At 39.9% G+C, this 18,930-nt stretch overlaps 1 protein-coding gene across 8 annotated transcripts in view; it reads left to right on the top strand.

The window, feature by feature from the left end:
* The window catches only part of CTTNBP2 (cortactin binding protein 2), a 152,986-nt gene that overhangs the window by 114,470 nt on the left and 19,586 nt on the right, over window positions 1–18,930 (top strand). For all 8 annotated transcript variants that reach the window (XM_070264282.1, XM_070264283.1, XM_070264279.1 and 5 more), the window contains 3 exon segments: window positions 8,930–9,016; window positions 9,096–9,195; window positions 18,641–18,793. In XM_070264282.1, coding sequence (XP_070120383.1) covers window positions 8,930–9,016; window positions 9,096–9,195; window positions 18,641–18,793 — 340 coding nt within the window.

The following is an 18,930-nucleotide window of genomic DNA, read 5'->3' as shown; positions in this document are numbered from 1 at the left end:
GTTACTAAAAGGAAGAATGAGAGTGTTATTATCAAGAGAAAGTCACAAGTTCTGGTTACAAAATGGATGAACTTACTGCTTTGTATTTGTCCAGTACAGTCATGCACCACATAATGGCATTTTGGTCAATGACGAACCGCATATATGACAGTGGCCCCATAAGATTAGTGACATATAGCCCGGGGGTGTAGCAGGCTGTACCATCTAGGTTTGTGTAAGTACACTCTGTGATGTTAGCGAAATTGCCTAATGATGCGTTTCTTAGAATGTACTCATGTCGTTAAGTGACACATGACTGTATTTACTACGCTCCAGGCAATATGCAAAGTGCTCATACACATTTATTAACTCCTCAAAACATCCCTATGAGGTAGATAATATCACCCATTTTATAGATGAGGAAACTGAAGCAGAGAGGTAAAACAGCTGCGAGTCCACATAGCTCGGGAGTGATAACGCCAGGATTGTGCAGGATTGATACACATGTGTGTCTGTATGTTTGAGAGCTATCTAAAACTAATATTGATGATCTAAAACATTAAGTAAACAGTCATCTTGCTTGCTGCCTTAATTTGGAAAGCCTTTTAAAAAATGAATGGGTTTGACTATAACCCTTTACAAAAGTTGTTCTATTAACTGTGAATTGATGTCTTTGTTCCTGATGAAAAGAGGTATTCAAAACTATTCCCTTGACCTTAGCTAGGCTCAGAGTTGGGACTGACCTTTGTAAAAGCAACCACAGGAGCACAGAAACCTTCAAAAACCTTACGATTTAGGAGAGATGGTGTCTTCTAAATCTTATACTTCCACTTTTTTCCTCGCTATTTGGTCTCCTCTCCCTAATACATCAAAGTAAGCCTGAGGTTACATATAAGGAGATTTGCTTAAATGAAGGTTGAAGTTGTGTGACCAACTGGTTCTCAGGAATGTGAGCCTCAGGGCTGTCAACAGAGTCAGCTGTAGAACCACTTCTCTCCCGTCTCCATTCTCAGCTCTGCGTCAGGCAAGGTTCTGGCTCAGTGCTTTTCATTCACCTGTTTAGATGATAACATGAATAGAAAGGCAATGCAAATGAATTACAGCTGCACATTAGCCTTGACTGAGTAAATCTGTCAAAGGAAATGTCTTCTAGTCACATTGTATATAGCGTATTCCAAGTACACTTCTGTGGGTGCCTCCTAATGGATAAGACTTAGTTTGACTAACAATGACCGACAAACCAGAGACTAAATTAACAACGTTGTTAGTTCTATTCTCAATTTAATGAGCATACACAAAGGACTTTTTTAAGCTCAGAATTAACTCTTGGATAAAGATAATAAAAACGTCTCACTCATTTTAGCAATCACTTCAAAACTTAAAGTGACTGAGATAATAATATATTATAATGGTTGTCAGTGTTTCTTCTTCCAGACAAGATTATAAACTCCTTAAGGAGTTAGACCATATGTTATGCATTTTTGTGTCCTGTTTAGTTGTTTAATTCAGTTGTTTGACAACTATTGAGAGCCTCCTTAAATGCAGGCAATGTTCTAGAAACTTAGGATATAGCTCTGTAAAAGACGCATTCCTTCAGTGATGGAGCTTGCATTCTAGTGGGCAAAGACGATCAAAAGCCAAATAATAAATACATAATGTGATGGCTAGCACTAATTACAAGTAGAAAGAAAAATAAAGCAGATAAGGAGTTAAAGAGCTGGTGGATGAGATGCCAGAAAGAGCTTTGGGATGGAGTTGATAGGAAAGACCTTTCTGTAGTGACATGTAAACAAAAAACCAAATGAAGTGAAAGCAGTAGCCTTATGGAGGGTGTTTGAAGCAGAGGTAACAGCAGGTACAAAGGTGTCTAGACTGGTGATGAGGTCAGAGAAGTGACCGGGAGCTGGATCATGCAGGACCATGGCATGGACTTTGAATTTTATTACAAGTACGATAGGAAGTCAGTGTAAGGATTTAAGCCAGAGAGTGACATATCTGCCCAGTGGCACAGTAACTGTAGGCACGCTGATATGTCTTTGAATTGTTGGAAATCTGTACCATAGATATGCAAACCTAGTATTATCTGAATTTTATTATTTGTTATATGCCAAGCTCTGTTCTATCAGTTGTCTCATTTAATTATTCTATGAGGTAGGTACTTATACCAGTTGCTCCCATTTTACAGGTAAATAAACCAAGACAAAGTAATTTGCCCAGGGTCCTCAGCGAGTAAGGGGTGAAACCTCAGGAATTGAACCTGGGCTATCTTCCATTCTCATGCATGTAATCATACTTAATACTACACTCATGCTCTACATAACAACGTTTCAGTCAACAATGGGCCACGTATATGACGGTGGTCCCATAAGATTAGTACCATGTAGCCTAGGTGTGTGGTAGGCTATACCATCTAGGTTTGTGTAAGTGCTCTCTATGATGTTCACACAATGACAAAATCGCCTGATGACACATTTCTGAGAACACATCCCTGTTGTTAAGTGACGCATGACTGTAGTTATTAGCCTGTTGGTTAAGAAAGGATTTCAGTAACCAGTTTTTAATATATGTGTAAATCTATTTTATAAAATGCATGTATTAAAGCCCTCATGAAGAAAACCACATGGAGTGAAAATTTTAAATCAGGCTTTTTGTTTCTGTTTTTTTAATGACGTTATTTTCAAATACTTTCATTGGAGTTAAAATGACACAAGTCAATTTTAAATCTCCATCCTTGAGTTAATAAGGAAACATTTAACTTAATTGAGTTCTGAATCACTAATAATTTATTATCATGGTTGAATTTTGTGCATTTACTCAAACTTTTTTCTTAACCACTTGCAATTTTATTAGCTTATTTCTAATCTTGTATTTTAATACTTCAGTGACTATGAATAATTATTATGTTAGAAAAATACTGGAATAGATCATTCTAATCTGAGCCCTACTTTAAAATACAGGACTCTGAATTCCCTAGGACGCAATTCTTACGTTTCCACCACCTGTTAGATATGTGCCATGTTAATCATCAAAAATCTTGACTAGGAGAGGGGCCAGCCCTGTGGCATAGCGATTAAGTTCGCACATTGTGCTTTCCGCGGCCCAGGGTTCACCGGTTTGGATCCCGGGTGTAGACCTGTGCCCTGCTTAGGAAGCCATGCTGTGGCAGGCATCCCACATATAAAATAAAGGAAGATGGGCACAAATGTTAGCTCAGGGCTAATCTTCCTCCAAAAAGAAAAAAAGAATCTTGACTAGGAGAGTCTACTTATTCTTTGTACATTCCAAAATAAGTTTACTACATTCCCATAAAAACAATGTTGTAAAGGATGGTTATGTATCTAAGAAAGACCACAAAGCCCTGTCAATCCCCTTAGCACATGACCCGTTCTAGCCTGATCTTTTTCAGGGCATGGAGGAGTAAGGCTGAGTCAGGTCCTAGTGGAAGGAAGAGGCCAGGTCCCTGCTGTGAGGAAGAGGTGGCTCCAATCCCAATGAGTCCTTTGGCTTCCATGGCAATAGTGGAAGAAGATTCTGGGCAGTGGGGCGAGCGTTGGCCCAGAGGTCTGGAGCAGGAAGATTTCCTGAGTGCTAGAGCCTAAGTGACAAAAGAGCAGTTATGAACAAGAGTTCTATACTATAGTTGTTTTTTTTTTTAAATAGCCACAATGCACAAATTATTATGTCTCTGTTAATAAATGAAGGCCTGTCTTCGTTTGAGGTTGGTAACCTAGCCTGATTTGGGCTTTTACAGTTTTAGTAAGCTAATTTTTAAAAACATATAGTGTGTGCATCTCACTGTGTGTGAACTATCATTTCTCTTGAATTCCCATTGTTCTCTTATTCTATAAAGAGCAGCTGGTTAAAACCCTGCCTAACAATGAAGGACTCGAGTTTTTTGTAGCCTTGATGCTGGATGTGCCAGTATTGTTTGGGAGGATTTTATATGAATAAATTGACGGTAACTGTGTTGTTTGTGGCTCTAAAGTCATAAATAAATTAGTTCTTTAAAACTGAGTGTTAGAAGAGGTCAGAATGAAACTCCTAGCTATAAAGCTTGACACTTGAAGCTATAGCCATCCCCATTACATTGTCTCAGTAAAGACCTTTATTTTTCATTCTTTTTTGAGTTCAGCATCTCTGCACGACCTAGACTAAAACCATCCCTGGACAGTAGAAGCTTTCCCTCAGACTCTGACAAGTTGAAACTCCGAACAAAAGTTGAGGTATAATTGCTTTAAAATAATGCCAGGAGTCTTAAAACACATCACAGGTGCTGCATTGACCATAGTGGAGACTGGAGCCCCTCCAGTAAACTCTGTTCTGCAGAAAAGCACTGGGGGAAAAAAATAAAGGGATGGATGGGCCTTTGTGGAGGTCATTGTTTCCATTTAATCCAGAGTCCGTTTGCCTCACAAAGCACTAATTGACATGTGATAAGAGCTTCCTGAATAGGCTGTGAAAACACAAAAATAAAAGGGTTTGGTACCAATTGTGATAATAAGGCCAGTGTCCCTTTACTAATAAGCAAAAATGTCACACTGCAAACGTATGCTTAGGGGATAATTCTGGTGACTACAATTCACCTTTTAGAAGTTGAGTTTGATTTTCATTTTCAAAGAACAGATCTGCTTTCAACACAATTAAAATATTTAACCCCCTCCCCACCCCATGCCCCAAAATCTGCCTGCCCATCTGTCTATCTGTCTATCTTTAGAGCCCTCTGCTGGAAGCATGGAGCATGTGTATTTATTATACCTCAGATCCTGCTATTTGGAGAAATGTAACACGGTAACATTAGAACAGATATATTTTCTTGGTAAAGCTTTCCATGTTTGCACCAGTCTCAGTAGAGTAACAGTCTCTAAGTAATTAAGTTAATTTTTTTCTTCAGATCTTAAATCGTAACGAACACAGCTATATCATTTGACAAGATACAACAAAATACCATTAACAAAATTTAACAATACCGGTTAAATGGTGAGAAATGAAGAGAAACTAATGGAATATGTGCATTGCAATGTATGAACTGGAATTTTGTACATTTTTTTCTCTTTATTAATTCACTTATTTATTTATATTTTACCTTATTCCAGAAAGGATATTAGACTATGTGAACACAAAATGCTTACTGCTAGTGAATGGCCTTTTCGATGAAATTTTAAATTGAATGTTTCCTGTCTGTACTTCATAAGAACTTACAATCAGGACAAATGAGGTGTTGAAATTGAAGACAGCTTATCTATGAAGCTGGGTCTCTTGCTGTTATAGGATTTCAAAATCAATCTTAAGAAAGTGTAGGGAGTTTGATAGGATGGCTATAATGAATAGAACACTCTTGTTTTCAGAGTGAGGCGAGATTAAATTGCAATGCTAGTTGAAAATCTTGTGGGCAGAATATTCCGTAAATCTTGAAAATCTGTATCCTGTTTCACGGTGTGAAACAATCCATTCCTTGTGAGAGAATTTCTGCCCAATAAGTCATGGCAGTTTGGAATTGATTTGAAGAGCTCGAGACTTTGGGTTTAAAATTGCACTTGGCTAGCAGCACCTAACACAATTTCCCACAAAAATACTTTTGAATAACACACAACAGTCACAATAACAGTGAAGAATAGAACTGAGGTCTCCCTTTGCAAGAATCTGTAAAAATTTTCCACTACCTTTAGGGGTAAGAGAGTGTTAGGACACTTATTTGAGGCCTACTTGAAATTAGGTAGGAAATACTTTTATTTCTCTCTTACCATCTTACTAACAATTCAAAAAAGCAAGATTGACACCAGTTAGAAAATTGGGCGTATATCCTTTACTGCATAGTCTCGGCTTTTTGCAGCACCATGATAGTCTCCTCTGCCCACTGTCAATACAGGTCCTTCCACATCCATTCAGAGACGAAAACTCCTAGAAATACGTGCGCAGGAAGTTCTTGGCTTTGGTGAGAGCGTGCTGCATCTGGGAAGTGTGTTATATAAGCACGCTCAGTGGGTTGGGTGCAGAAGCATCCTACTTTCTGGGACTGCAGTTTGTCCATGGTGGACAGCAGAGGTTCAGCTCACTGCAGCCATTGCTGCATCCTGGAGTCTAACTAGCAACCATAGACACCAGCCTGTCATCACCAAATGACTGAAGGCGGGGATTCAGCTGGAAAATTTGCAGACAGAGAATGAAGCCAGTCATGGTCCGCACATCTTGCTTGACTGCAAAATTCTTCCTGTGGTTTCATAGTACATAATACGAATAACAAGTTAACTTTATACCGATGGAAGAATACCGCAAAACAGAATGGAGTTATCATTCTGAAAACTCAGAGGAAGAACACACCTTAAAAATTCCTAGAAAAAAACAAAAAAAAGTTTGGAAAATTGTTTTCATTCTCTAGAGAATATAGGCAGATGGACTACAAAAGCACAGCAAGAAAGCCATGGTAGAGCACAGGCTTAGATTAAAAAGGAAAAGTGTTGGAAACGAGATGGGTGAGGTAAGGAACTCTAAGAGCAACTAAAAGTGCGATGACGTCATTAAAATTCTTCTTGAGACAATAAAGAGCAGAAGTGAAATAGTGAATATTCTATTCAGTGTTCTGAAAGACTTACTTGAGGAGTTCTCCCAGAATGTAGAACAGGGTTATGAGAAGGGGACAGATACACTCACAGAGAACAGAAAGGGAACTTAGGCATTATAGGTGTTCCTTAGAAATAGAACTAGAAGAGGGGAAATTATCAAAACATAATGGAGGAAAAATTTCCTAAACCAAAAAAGGTCTAAGTGTATCAAAAAGACTTAACAATGTTCCGTTTAAGATTAGCAGAAAAAGGCGACAACAAGACAAATCTGGGCAACATTTTGTAATTATGAGTACAATCTGTATATCCCCCCAAGTTTCCCCATCTCATAGATAGAAATGAAAACAGGTTATTCTTTAATAATTCTTCTTTAATAATAATTTACCTCTAAAGTCTTGTGGCTCCATAGCCTCATTGCCTAGAACCAGAACCTCAGCTGAACTTTCTAGGATATTCTCTCTGCTATGTCTTCAGGGGAGTCCCTGTTTGGTCTTGGTCCTTACCAAGACCTCTGTCATTGCTTGTTTCCCAGACCCCCAGTACCACAGAAAACAGCCCAGGCCAGCCCCTGATGAGTTCATTCCTGGCTTTAGGATGCTGACATTCCTTGGGTAGCTACAGCCACTGTCATGTTTCTTCCAAGTACACCATTCTCCCTGTTTCTGCCTAGCCCCGGCATGAATTGAACTGTTCCCTTTTTTCCTGAAGGCTTGTCAATAGTGGAATAGTACTCATATTCAGAGAAAATCACTGGTGGCTACCAGATATGTTGTCCTTCAGAGCCTAAAACCCAGTCCCAAGTCACATCAAGAGGTTCCTTAAAGGACCACTTCCCTCCTCAGCTCAGTCTGAGAGCCAGTGGGGTGGTCAAGCCTGGGTTTCCTCCATGTTCCTGGAGTTCCTCCAAGCATGTCTTGTTCTCCTTGGAGGCCAAAGCTCAAGTCTTAAAGGCTCCAGTAAGGAAAAATTTCCCTCTTCCTTCCATGCTAACAGCTTTCCCTCAAGCCTTCCTTTCATATCCCAGAATCAGCCTCTTTTCTGTAATGATGGACCAAGGGCGGCATATTCACTGTTTCCACAGATGTCCACCCCAAACACCCTCAAGAATGTGACCTTCCCCTGTGATCTTGAAGGGGCAGCTTCATCAGAGCACAATAGAGTAACAACAGCACAAAGATACATATATGTATATATATATGTCTTTACATTGTCCCATTCCAAATTATAAAGAGAGAACAGACCCTTTCGTGTTTAACATTTCTCTGAGTCTGGATAACTCAATCTTCACACATGAGCTAAATCAACTATACTGGTTAGGTTGACACTTCACCTGTTCATGTTCTTTTCTGCAAGACCTTTCTAAGAAGAGAGCATGTGGGCTGGGAGTGGGAGCTCAGCCCTGGGATGATGGAGGTGGGAGGATGACTTCCCCCTCCACATCCTGCTCGACATCACTGCCGTTGTTCTATGTAGATGGTCATTGGCTTTCCATCTCACTGCACCTTAAATCTCCATGTGTTCTCAGGTGAAGCATCCTTATACAGGAGGAAAAGGTAAATCCTATAGAGATCCAGGTGGGAGATTTTCTAGTTTACAAAGTAAAAGTGACCAGTCTCTACCCAGATTTCTTTGAAACACTGAATTCCATAATGGAATAATATAGAGAATTGATCCAAGAATTTTATACTCATCAAAGTGTCTTTTACATAAGATGTCAACACAAAGATATTCTCCAATATACGATAGCTGTGAAAAGATTACACTTATGTATCCTTCTTAAAAAAATACATAAATATACGTACACGTGCACACACACATCAACTATGCAAAGAAAAAAGCTGGAAGGAAACAAAAATATTTATAGTGGTTGCTTCTAGGTGCTGACACTATCAGTGATTTTTATTATTCTTTTTTATGTTTCTTTGTATTTTCCAAAATTTCCTTAATGAAATCACTTGCTATTTAACCACTTAAAAGCAAAATAAGCGTTGGAAAAATTCAGTCTAAAGAGCATCTGCAAGGGAAAATAAAGAAAAAACTACAAAACATCTGCGAGGGACAAAGTACATGAGGCACTGTGTTCCCAGCTACATACTGAACCTCACTGTAGAAAACAGAGAAGAAAGAGGATGCTTTTTCATCAAATGTCAGCTCTTGCAATAAATAAATACTGTATAAAATACTACATAAATATATAAATACCATATTTGCCAGTATTTCACATTAAAATGAAAGACTTCAAGTGCCCAGTGAATAAAGTTGATCTCTAAAATATTATTTTTGATCTTTTGAGAGGCTGAGGACCTCAGAAGGGGAATTTCACACTTGTGTGTCCCTGTTTTTCTCTTCTTAGCATTTTCACCTAAGGTCTCTTCTTGGTTTATTAATAGGTCGAGCAATATCATAATGTCATTTTCCACGGCCCAGAAGGAAGCTTGCAAGACTACATAGCACATCAGCTTGCACTCTGCATGAAGGTATCGATACTTGCACACCTCCCTTCTCTTTGAAAATTCAAAATTGTGTAGAACTAATCGTTCTATTTCCTTATCTCAGCACAGACAAATGGCTGCCGGATTCTCCTGTGAAATAGTGAGAGCGGAAGTGGATGCTGGTTTCTCCAAGGAACAGCTGGTAGACCTGTTCATCAGTAGCGGTAAGACAATTGCCGCAAACTGAATTGTGATAACCGAAAGGCACACTTTCAATGATGCCATTAAAAGGAAATAAACTTTGTTGCCTGGGGATAAATTTAAGTCAGCTTTTCAATTATTCAGCAGCTATGGGATGAAAATTGGGAACCTAGGAGAACACTGGCAAAAAAATATTTTCATGTATGTATCATTGAATTTATTGCACATCCTGTATTTTCTTTTCTTATTTTTTTAAACTTTTGTTCATAAATCATCTGTTGTAGCATTCAATATAAACTGGCACTAGAGGCATACCAAGTACGGAGGTGGTAGTAGCAGTCTACCCTAGCGGGACAAAGTATTATATCATTGAGGCTGTTTAGAATTGCATGGTGGTAATAAAAGGCAAGTTGGTGTTTAGTAAATTTTATTATGAGTCATAAATTCTCTACAACCAAAGCACCACTTATTGCAGTACTTGGAGCAAACTACTTTGTCCACCTAACCGTAGGTATGCTGTTGACTGGCACTTTGCTAAACACATTACTCATGTTAATTAGCTCATTTCATCTCAGATAGCCCTGTGCAAATAGGTATCCTTCTCTCCATTTGAAAGGTAAGGAAACAGGCATAGAGAGTTTCAGTAACTTGCCACAACCACATAGTGGCAGAACTATGATTAAACATGTCTAATATAACATTTTCATGAATTTTCTATCTTAGGCTCCAGAGCTTAACACCCCAACCCCAAGCTTTACCACAGGCAGAGTTAGTGTAACCCTGCACAGCATAGCATAACTAGTGACTGTGAAACAGAGCTGAAATGGACCAGACTCCAGTCTCCAAGGGCTCAAAGCCATAGAGACCCTGAGGAGGGGGTAAAGGAGGGAGGCAGTTGCAAAATGGGTGAAGGATGAATTGAAATACAAATTCACATCTCTTTTTTAGGGGGAGGGGTGCCTCTCATCTTTGGAGCCATGATCAAGGGAGCTATCTTGTGGCTAGGATAGCTGCTGACTAGGCTTACGAAGAAATTACCAGCAGTTCCTAAATCAAGAAATAAAATTAAGGGGCAGGTTTGGGAAGAGGAGTCCACAAAGCTAGAAGCACATTTTGGGGACAGGAAAATCCCACCAGAATTTAAATGTTGCTGTAGTACTCAGGTCAGTCTTTGGCCAGAAAGTAGTGAAAGCTACAGAAAGCTGTTTTCTCTGATGATGTTACCAGTAATAGCTAACATTTATTAAGCTCTGACTCTGATAGGTCCTGTTCTAAACACTGATTTATAAGCATGTAAACACTTGAGACAAGAGGTTAAGTACCCTGCCCAAATATCCCACAGCGAGGACCCAGCAGAGTGGTACTCAAACCAAGCAATCTGGCTCCTGAACCTGACCTTAATCACCACTAGCCACTGCTCTTTAAAGACTCACCTGTGCCACAATTTCTAGTTCTCCCCTTAGTAATATAATAAAAGCCCTCTACATTTTTTTCAACTTTTAGTCTTGTTTCATCTCAAAGTAAGAAACTAAAATATTTGTTTTCACCCTATCAGGGTAGATAGCACTTAAAGACTGAATTCTGCTCTAAACTTAGCTAAGAAAATCAGAGAGTAGTGAATAAGGTCGTGAAGGATGCACAGGTAACCGACTCAGCACTTCTGTGTCTTTTGGGAGCATCTTCTTAAAAAGAGCTCCTCTTCTTAATTTCCCAATTTGGTGAGTGGCACCCATGTCTTGGTCCCTCACACTTGGAACTCAGGTCTTATTGGCAAGCTTGAAAATCTAAATGCCCACAAGTGCCAAAAAGCCACATTAAGGGGTGAAACAGGCTGGATGGGCTGGGGGAACGAGGGAGGCATGTGTCCATCTACCTGAGGGCAGCTGCTCTCAGTTCCAGCAGCTTGCTACCGGCAGAGGTGTAGATCCAGTGTCCTAAGGTCTTATGACTTTGAGGAAGAAGCCAGAAATCCAGGTTTGTATAAGATACTTTGGGGATTTGTTCTTTCAATGTTGTCAACTATTATGGTCCCTTCACCCCTGTCCCATATATGGCCAGTCCATAGTCATGTCCTGCCAAGTTGGTCTCAATGCACCTTTTTCATCCATCCCCATTAGTACCACTCTACTTTAAGCCCCCTTTTTCAACATCTCATCTACTTTCCTGTAAGTGGCTGCTCCGCCTACTGCTTCTCCTCCCTGAACATCCTTCACGAGCCACCAGACCCCTTATCAAAAGCTGTCTGTGATTCCTGCTCCCCACATCCCTCTATTGCCCACTGAACTAAGTTGATGCCATCAAGGCCTTGCATTCTAGGACATTGATCCACTTCATTTGCTCATCTGATCCTTTTTTATTTTATTTTTTGTTGAGATATAGCATTATGTAAGTTCAAGGTATACAATGTGTTGATTTGATACACTTACATATTGCAAAATGATTACCACTGTACCGTTAGCTAACACCTCCAGCACCTCCTAGAATTACCATTTCTTTCTTGTGGTGAGAACATTTAAAGTTTACTGTCCTAGCAACTTTCAAGTATATAATACAGAATTGTTCGCTATAGTCTCCATGCTGTGCATTAGGTCCCCAGGACTTACTCATCTTATAACTGAAAGTTTGTGGCCTTTGACCAACATCTCCCCATTTCTCCCCCAGCCCTTGCCAACCACCATTCCACTCTGTTTCTATGAGTTTGGCATTTTCAGATTCCACATGTAAGTGGGATCATACAGTGTTTGTCTTTTTCTATCTCACTTATCTCGCTTAGCATCATGCCCACAAGGTCCATCCATGTTGTCACAAATGGCAGGGTTTCCTTCATTCTCATGGCTGAATAATATTCCATCGTGTATATGTACCACATTTTCTGTATCCATTAATCCATTGACAGACAGGTTGTTTCCATGTCTTGGCTATAGTGAATAATGCTGCAATGAATACAGAAGTGCAGATATCTCTTCAAGATCCTGGTGATGTAGAGCATCTTTTCATGGACATGTTGGCCTTCTGTATCTTCTTTGAAATATCTGACCCTCTTGTAAATAGATGACTAAGCTCTAAAAGAATATGATTTTTCTTACTCACTTGTCCTTTGCTTTTCCACTGTCTATGTCTTTGTTCATGCTGCAGCTTTCTTCTGGCATTATAGAGTAAACACACAAACTCCTCACCCCACACAGGCACTCTACAACATGCCAGGCACTATGCAAAGTACTGTGTCGTACAGTACTGATTAAAATAGACATGTTTTCTGCCATTCTGGAAACTACAGAAAAAGCCCTTGTTAAAATGCTTTAAGGACACCTCAAACGAAGGCTTCTCTGATCCCTCCAGATATAACAACTCCCTCTGATGAACAGCAGTAGAGCTGTTTATACCTCTGTGCCCCATCTAACTGTGAGGGTATTATTTGGGCTTTAGCCTTGGCCCACACACGTGTTGTATTGTGAGCTCCTTGAGGGGTAAATAAGCTATATAAGCTCCTAGATGGCTTATTCTTCTATTTCTTCTTGTACACTCATTGCCAATAAATGAGTGAGTGAGTCTCCTAATACAAGAAATAGCATGGGCAAAGAAAAAGGGAATGTTAGTGATATTCAGGTGTCAGCAAGTAGGAGAACATGCTTGCAGTGGTGGTAGAAAGAAGTAAATTAGAGAATGCAGGAGCTGGGAGGGGAGTAGTCAATGATAGGGCATAAAGATAGAGTGAATTGGATTTGAAAAATGAAGTTTTCAAACAATAGACTCCAACATCTCCATTCCAACGACTTTCTTATGGAGGAAATGGTGTATCATCTCCAAATATGAAAGGACTTTTATTGTGTATTGGGCTCAGTAATTTATAAATATCAAATACCTTCTTTCTCTTTTTAATAACAAAAGTATGACACAAACACAAGATTCATCTGCTAAGACTTTGAATGCAGTTGCCCAAGTTAGCAACCTGAGCATTATCGTAGATTCCTTGGTTTGCCTTATTCCCCACATCTAGTCACTCTGGAGTTCTGCAGAATCTACTTCCTGTATCTTATCTCCACCGCCTGCTCTCCATTCCCCCTACCACCTATCATTTCATGCTCAAGGGACTCCAGAGGCCTCATCACTAACCCTTCTTGTTTCCTCTGGTCTCTCTCCCTCCACAAGCTCTCCCACGCTTCCAGAGGGCTCACTCTAGAATATAAAACTACTCCTGACCATTCCCTGCTATTATATTCCATTGGCTCCAGGGTAAAAACTAAAATTGTCTGAATGTTAGGTCAAGAACATTCTGATCTGGCCTCTGATCATACCCTTGCTGCTGTCCATTGTCATCTCCTAAAACTCCGTCCAACTATCACCATCGTTACCTCAGTAGGACCCACTCCTATTGACAGGTGACCAATGAAGAGATAATGGAGAATGTTCACTTTGAGTAGAGTAGCTGGGAACACCAGAGGCCTCTGAGTAGTGCAAGGGAATCTTGAGTGAGCCAGAGGGAAAGATCCATCAATGGGTGTGGTGTCACTTCTTTTGTAGTGCAGAAAGCACATAGCAGGGAATTTTCTTTTGGTCAAGAGATGATGGAAAAGGACAAAGTGGGGAAGGCAGAGATCTGGATGAGAGAAAAGGGGTTTCTAAGCTGTTTCATTGAAGCTTTTGGAATAATGAAGGCATAGGAATTGTCTATCAGTTACTCTCCTGCTTTTCTACCAAGAAATTAAATTGATCAGGTTACATTACTACAGTGAGAAATACTCTGATTTGTAGATATTCTACATTTACTCCTGGTTTTTAACCTTATTTTCTTTAAAGAAAGAGATTTAAAGTACAGTTAATGTGCTGCATAACGACATTTCAGTCAACAGTGGACCACGTATATGACGGTGATCCCCTAGGATTAGTACCTTATAGACTAGATGTGTAGTAGGCTATGCCGTCTAGTGTGTGAAAGTACACTCTGTGAAGTTCGCACAGTCATGAAGTCGCCTGACGACACATTTCTGAGAACAAATCCCTGTCATTAAGCAATGCATCACTGTACTTGGATTGCGCTGGCGTTAGAATGTTGAACTTTCATCTTCCACTGTGCACAGCACTTGTATTACCTTATTTGTTCTTCTCGATGATTCTGCAGAAGAAAGCCAGTGAAGAGAGTCACAAAGAATGAATAAAAGAAGTGTACAAGCAAAAAATACAAGAAGGAAGGGTAACAAATGCATTTTGAATAATTAGCCTTAAGAATCTAAAACTTATATGGAGATTAAAATGGTGCTAGTGAAGAAAAGAATGTAAAACAGAAGAACACTTCAAAAAGAATGACGTAGCGCTTATGCTAGCAAGGGGTATTTTGTGTTTATTTTAAAATACCGTTCATCTTCCTTTTCATATTGCCTTTCGTGAAAGACAGTCACATCACATGGCTCTGTTATTTTATAAGAAGGGTGTGAACATATATTAGAATTGGGTCAAATTTTGCCTCAGTGTAAGGTATGGAGTTATATTAGCAAGACAGATACTTTTTTAAATTACATGTGACAGTAAGTAGTAAAAAAAAAAATTTAAATAAAACACTAGATGAGTATTTTAAAATAATACGATGAATTCCTGAGAGAACTTTCCTTTGTAGAAGTAATGAAGATGGAATTACTGTAATAATAGTGGAAGAATATGGTCATTGGAGTCTCCATAACTGAGTTCACCTCCTTGGAAGCTGCATTACTCGAGGCTCTTTGAAGGTTTGCCCCTTCTCGTCTAGACCCTCAGAGCATTACTTTAAGTGGACAGTGTAAAAGATGAGCTGCATTCCATCCCCAAGGGGGAGATTATGGACTTGGGGTCACTTTAGACACAAAGAAGTCTAGATTTAACTAGAAGTGTGATGTGGTAATTATTTTTAAACCAATGAGTGTTGGTCTAGAAATAACTATGCAGAACTTTTAAGACAAGGGTGTACAAAACTGGGGTGTGGCCCGCACCTAGCCAAGAGGGTGTCTGATTAAGATTATCGACCTGCAGAAGAGGAGCAGGGCTGACATTGCCTATAAAGTTGGAAGGAAAAAAGGACAAAAAGAGCAGATTTGTTTCAGAAATAGGGGTTTGATGTAGCATAAGGCAAAAGGAATCCGAATAGCTGATGTTTGGCTACAGGCCGAAGGGAATCTCCAGCTATAAGATGGGGTGGGTGGTGTCTTTTTGTCTCCATAAACCTTCATTAGAGGCTGGTTAATCCTTCAGACGGGACACTGTAATGACTTCCTGCTTCTGTCGTTGGTTAATATATTAGACGGAAACTATGCTAAATAAGCTGAACTAGACACATGCTTTTCTCAACTGAAATAAAACTTACCTTTGAACCAACTTGTTCAAGGATGTTGAACTTGTGGTCAGATGAAGAAGTAGATGTTACTGAAAAATTGAGGACATGAGGCCCGCGGTGTTGAAGACAAAGCTTTTCACCAAAGAAACCCAGTCTATTTGACCCTTGATTGGCACCTCACAGGAAACCAAGATAAACACAGATAAGGTAGAAACCCAACCCAACTGTTATGAACAGCAACCCTACCCTCTTTTGTCTAGTGCACAAGCTGTCCATTAAATATTAGATTAATTAAGTCGTTAGCAATGCAGTCTTTGCTTGTGGACTCAGGAGAATGTTTATCTCTTTCCAAGAGACCTCCTGCACTCCTGTAAACTCATTTATTTTACCACAACCTGAATCCTCCTTGCTGCTGCCATCCTCATGTCCCACCATCTGCTGGACTTCTCAGAAGGGATGCCTCACTCATGAAACACATTGAGCCTGAAACATAACCCGTCACCCCACCACCACCTCCAGTGCACTCTTGCTCACTGCCTCCGTTAACTGTACAGCCCCTTCTCTGGTGATCCTTCAGAAGTGTCTCTGATATTTCTTCTCTGTCCCTCTCAAGACAGGCAACTACTAAGGTTAAAGACTCCATCTCAAAATGCCTTCTCATTTTGTGCCCTGGCCCTAGATGAGGCTCCCATTACCTCTTGCCTTCACCTTACCAATAAGAGCTTATAGATGTGTTCTGTTTCTTTCCTCTCCAGTCAGCTCTTGGCATCAAAGTGAGATCACAAAGCAGGAGTCAAATCCTCTTTATTCCCCTCCTTAAAGACTCTCACTGATTCTCAGAGCTGGTAGTTTCTCCCTCCTGACACGACATTCTGGGTCTTTTACTTTTCATTTGTGCCTGGGTTCTGAGGCTTCATATCAGCAAGTCTCACCCCTGTGGCGGCACATAAAATGCCAGTGTCCCAGGCCCAGCACAGGCCAATTAAATCAGAACTGCTGGGGATGGATCCCAGGTGATCCTACTGTGCAGCCCAGGGAGGGGGACACAGCCTGCCACTGCTGCTGCCCATAGCTGTGGTCACTTTATCCCATTCCACTGATGTGGCTCTGCCCCAAGCTGCCAGCCAGTCCTGACTGGAGGTGTGTATCAACTTTGAGCTCACCGTCATGCCACTCTTCAGCTATTCTGACCTTGATTTGATGCCCTAGTCCCTTCTAGGACTGAGCCCTGCCCAACCTCCATTCTTCTGCCTCTGCTGTTTCTTAAACCTAGAAAGCCTTCTCCTGACCTGTCTGTTAAGATACCATTCCTTGTAATAGGTCCAGTTTAAAATGCCACATCCCCCCAGTTGGAATCAGTCACCTCCGGCCTGCCATAGCACTTAGCACAGGACATACAGCGAGGGGACACTGGATAAACATTTGTTGCAATGCAATTACTTGTTCCTGCAGATATGTTCTAGCTGGACATGGAAGTTTCAGGGCCACAGGAACTAGCCATACACTTAGCACAAGGAAAACTGGAGACTTTTAGTCCTTGGTTGCAGAAAAGCAGATACATAAACCATCCAACCTGGTCTGTTTTTTAATCACTGAGTAGAAAAGGTTTGTTTACTGTTGTTGTTTTAACCAACTATATTTATCGTAGTTCCACAATAAATGTATTTTGGAACTAACATTTGAACCCTGAGAAGCATCAGATTTTAGCACTCTTTAATAAATAGCTGTGTTGAAGGGGGGCCAGCATACACCCAACACTAGTGGAACAGCCCCCACAAATACAACTAAATTGAGACGTGGCTGTTATTGTTTCTGGTCTTCTCATTTTTAAAGCTTCTTGGCATCCAGAAAAGCTATTTCAGTCTCAGAGGAGATTCATTTACAATATTTAAGTAGTTCTTTTGAAAGTGAAAATGCATCGTGTCTATAGTAACAAGGAGGAAGAGTGGAGTATAATATACTATTATGAGTATTCATGAAAAGTGGAGTACTTCATAAAATTACTCTCAGGTATTTTAAATTCATCTCTTTTTTCAAGGTTAATTTGGCTAAGATCGGAGCATCTTATAATCTTCTAAAATATTAAAAAGTGATTTTAATTTTTTTATTAATTCATTGGTATGTGGGAAGTACTATATATATTTTTTAACAATGATATTGATAACATCTGAGTGCTTAGTAAGTGCCAGGCACTGTTTCCAATACATTTGTCCGCTGGTTTATTCCTTTCCTACATATAATAATAATCTTCCATTTACTTTTCATCTTTCGTTTTGGGTTGATAGGCAGCTGAGTCCTCCTGTTTTTAGTGGGAGGACCACTAAAAGAAGATCAGAAGTCCTAGAGTTTGGTCCTTCCTTACCACCGTTCCTGAAACCTTAGCCAAAGCACTTGAACCTGAGATCTGTAAAAAGGAAGGAGCAATCTGCTGATCTCTCTGAGGTCCTGTCTGCATTTTATGAATATTTGACCTATGTGAAATTTAAGCATCATTTAAGGGTTTTGACCTTTTGATTGTGAAATACACATCTATAAAATCATGCTACCTGTATTTACAGATTAATCAATAATTTTAAATAAGATAACCATTTAACCACTGACCAGGCCAAGAAATAGAATATTCCCAGCTTCCAGAATGCGTCTCTGTGCCCCTGCTGCTGTTCACAAACCCTTCCTTCTGGAAGTAACCACTAGTCTGTCTTTAGCAATAGTCATTTCTCTGCTTTTCTTTATAGTTTTACTACCTATGTATGAATCCCTAAATTATATATTTAGTGTTGCACATGTTTGAACTTTACATGATGAAATCATATTGTATGTACTTTTTTGTGATTTGCTTCTTAATATATTGTGGCGGTCCTCCATGTTGTTGCTCATAGTTGTATTTTGTTCCCTTTCCAATCCATCGTGTGAATATACTCCTGTTTATTTTTCCATTCTATTGCTGGTGGACATTTGGGATCTATTACGGAGCTAGTGTTGGATCATTGTGTGTGTGTATCTTCAGCTGTATTCACCAATGCCAGACTGTTTTTCAGAATCCTTATACTCCTCCCACAATTTAAGAGCATTCCCAATGTCACATCTTCACTAAAACTTAAATTTTTGCCAATTCGTATAGGTTTTTGTAAAACCTTTAATTACCGAATTTCCCTGTTTGACCACAGCATGTCTGATCCCAGTGAAACAGTCTCCTGTTAAGAAGAAAATCATCATCATCTTAGAGAATTTGGAAAGATCTTCATTGTCTGAGTTATTGGGAGACTTTTTGGCACCTCTGGAAAATCGCTGCCCTGAAAGCCCCTGTACTTTTCAAAAAGGTAAAGGTGGTGGGGAGACCATTCTGACCTTTCTGTTCCCCAGAGTACGAGTTATCCTTCATGATGTTCTTTCTTTATTTTAATTTGCACGTGTCCCATAATGTGGCTTGCTGAGGTTGGACCGCTGGTTTGTTGTA

This window comes from Equus caballus, chromosome 4, assembly GCF_041296265.1.
Source record: "Equus caballus isolate H_3958 breed thoroughbred chromosome 4, TB-T2T, whole genome shotgun sequence".
Lineage (NCBI taxonomy): Eukaryota > Metazoa > Chordata > Mammalia > Perissodactyla > Equidae > Equus > Equus caballus.
The sequence above is the reverse complement of the archived record's forward strand: the minus strand, read 5'-3'. Positions and strand labels throughout refer to the sequence as shown.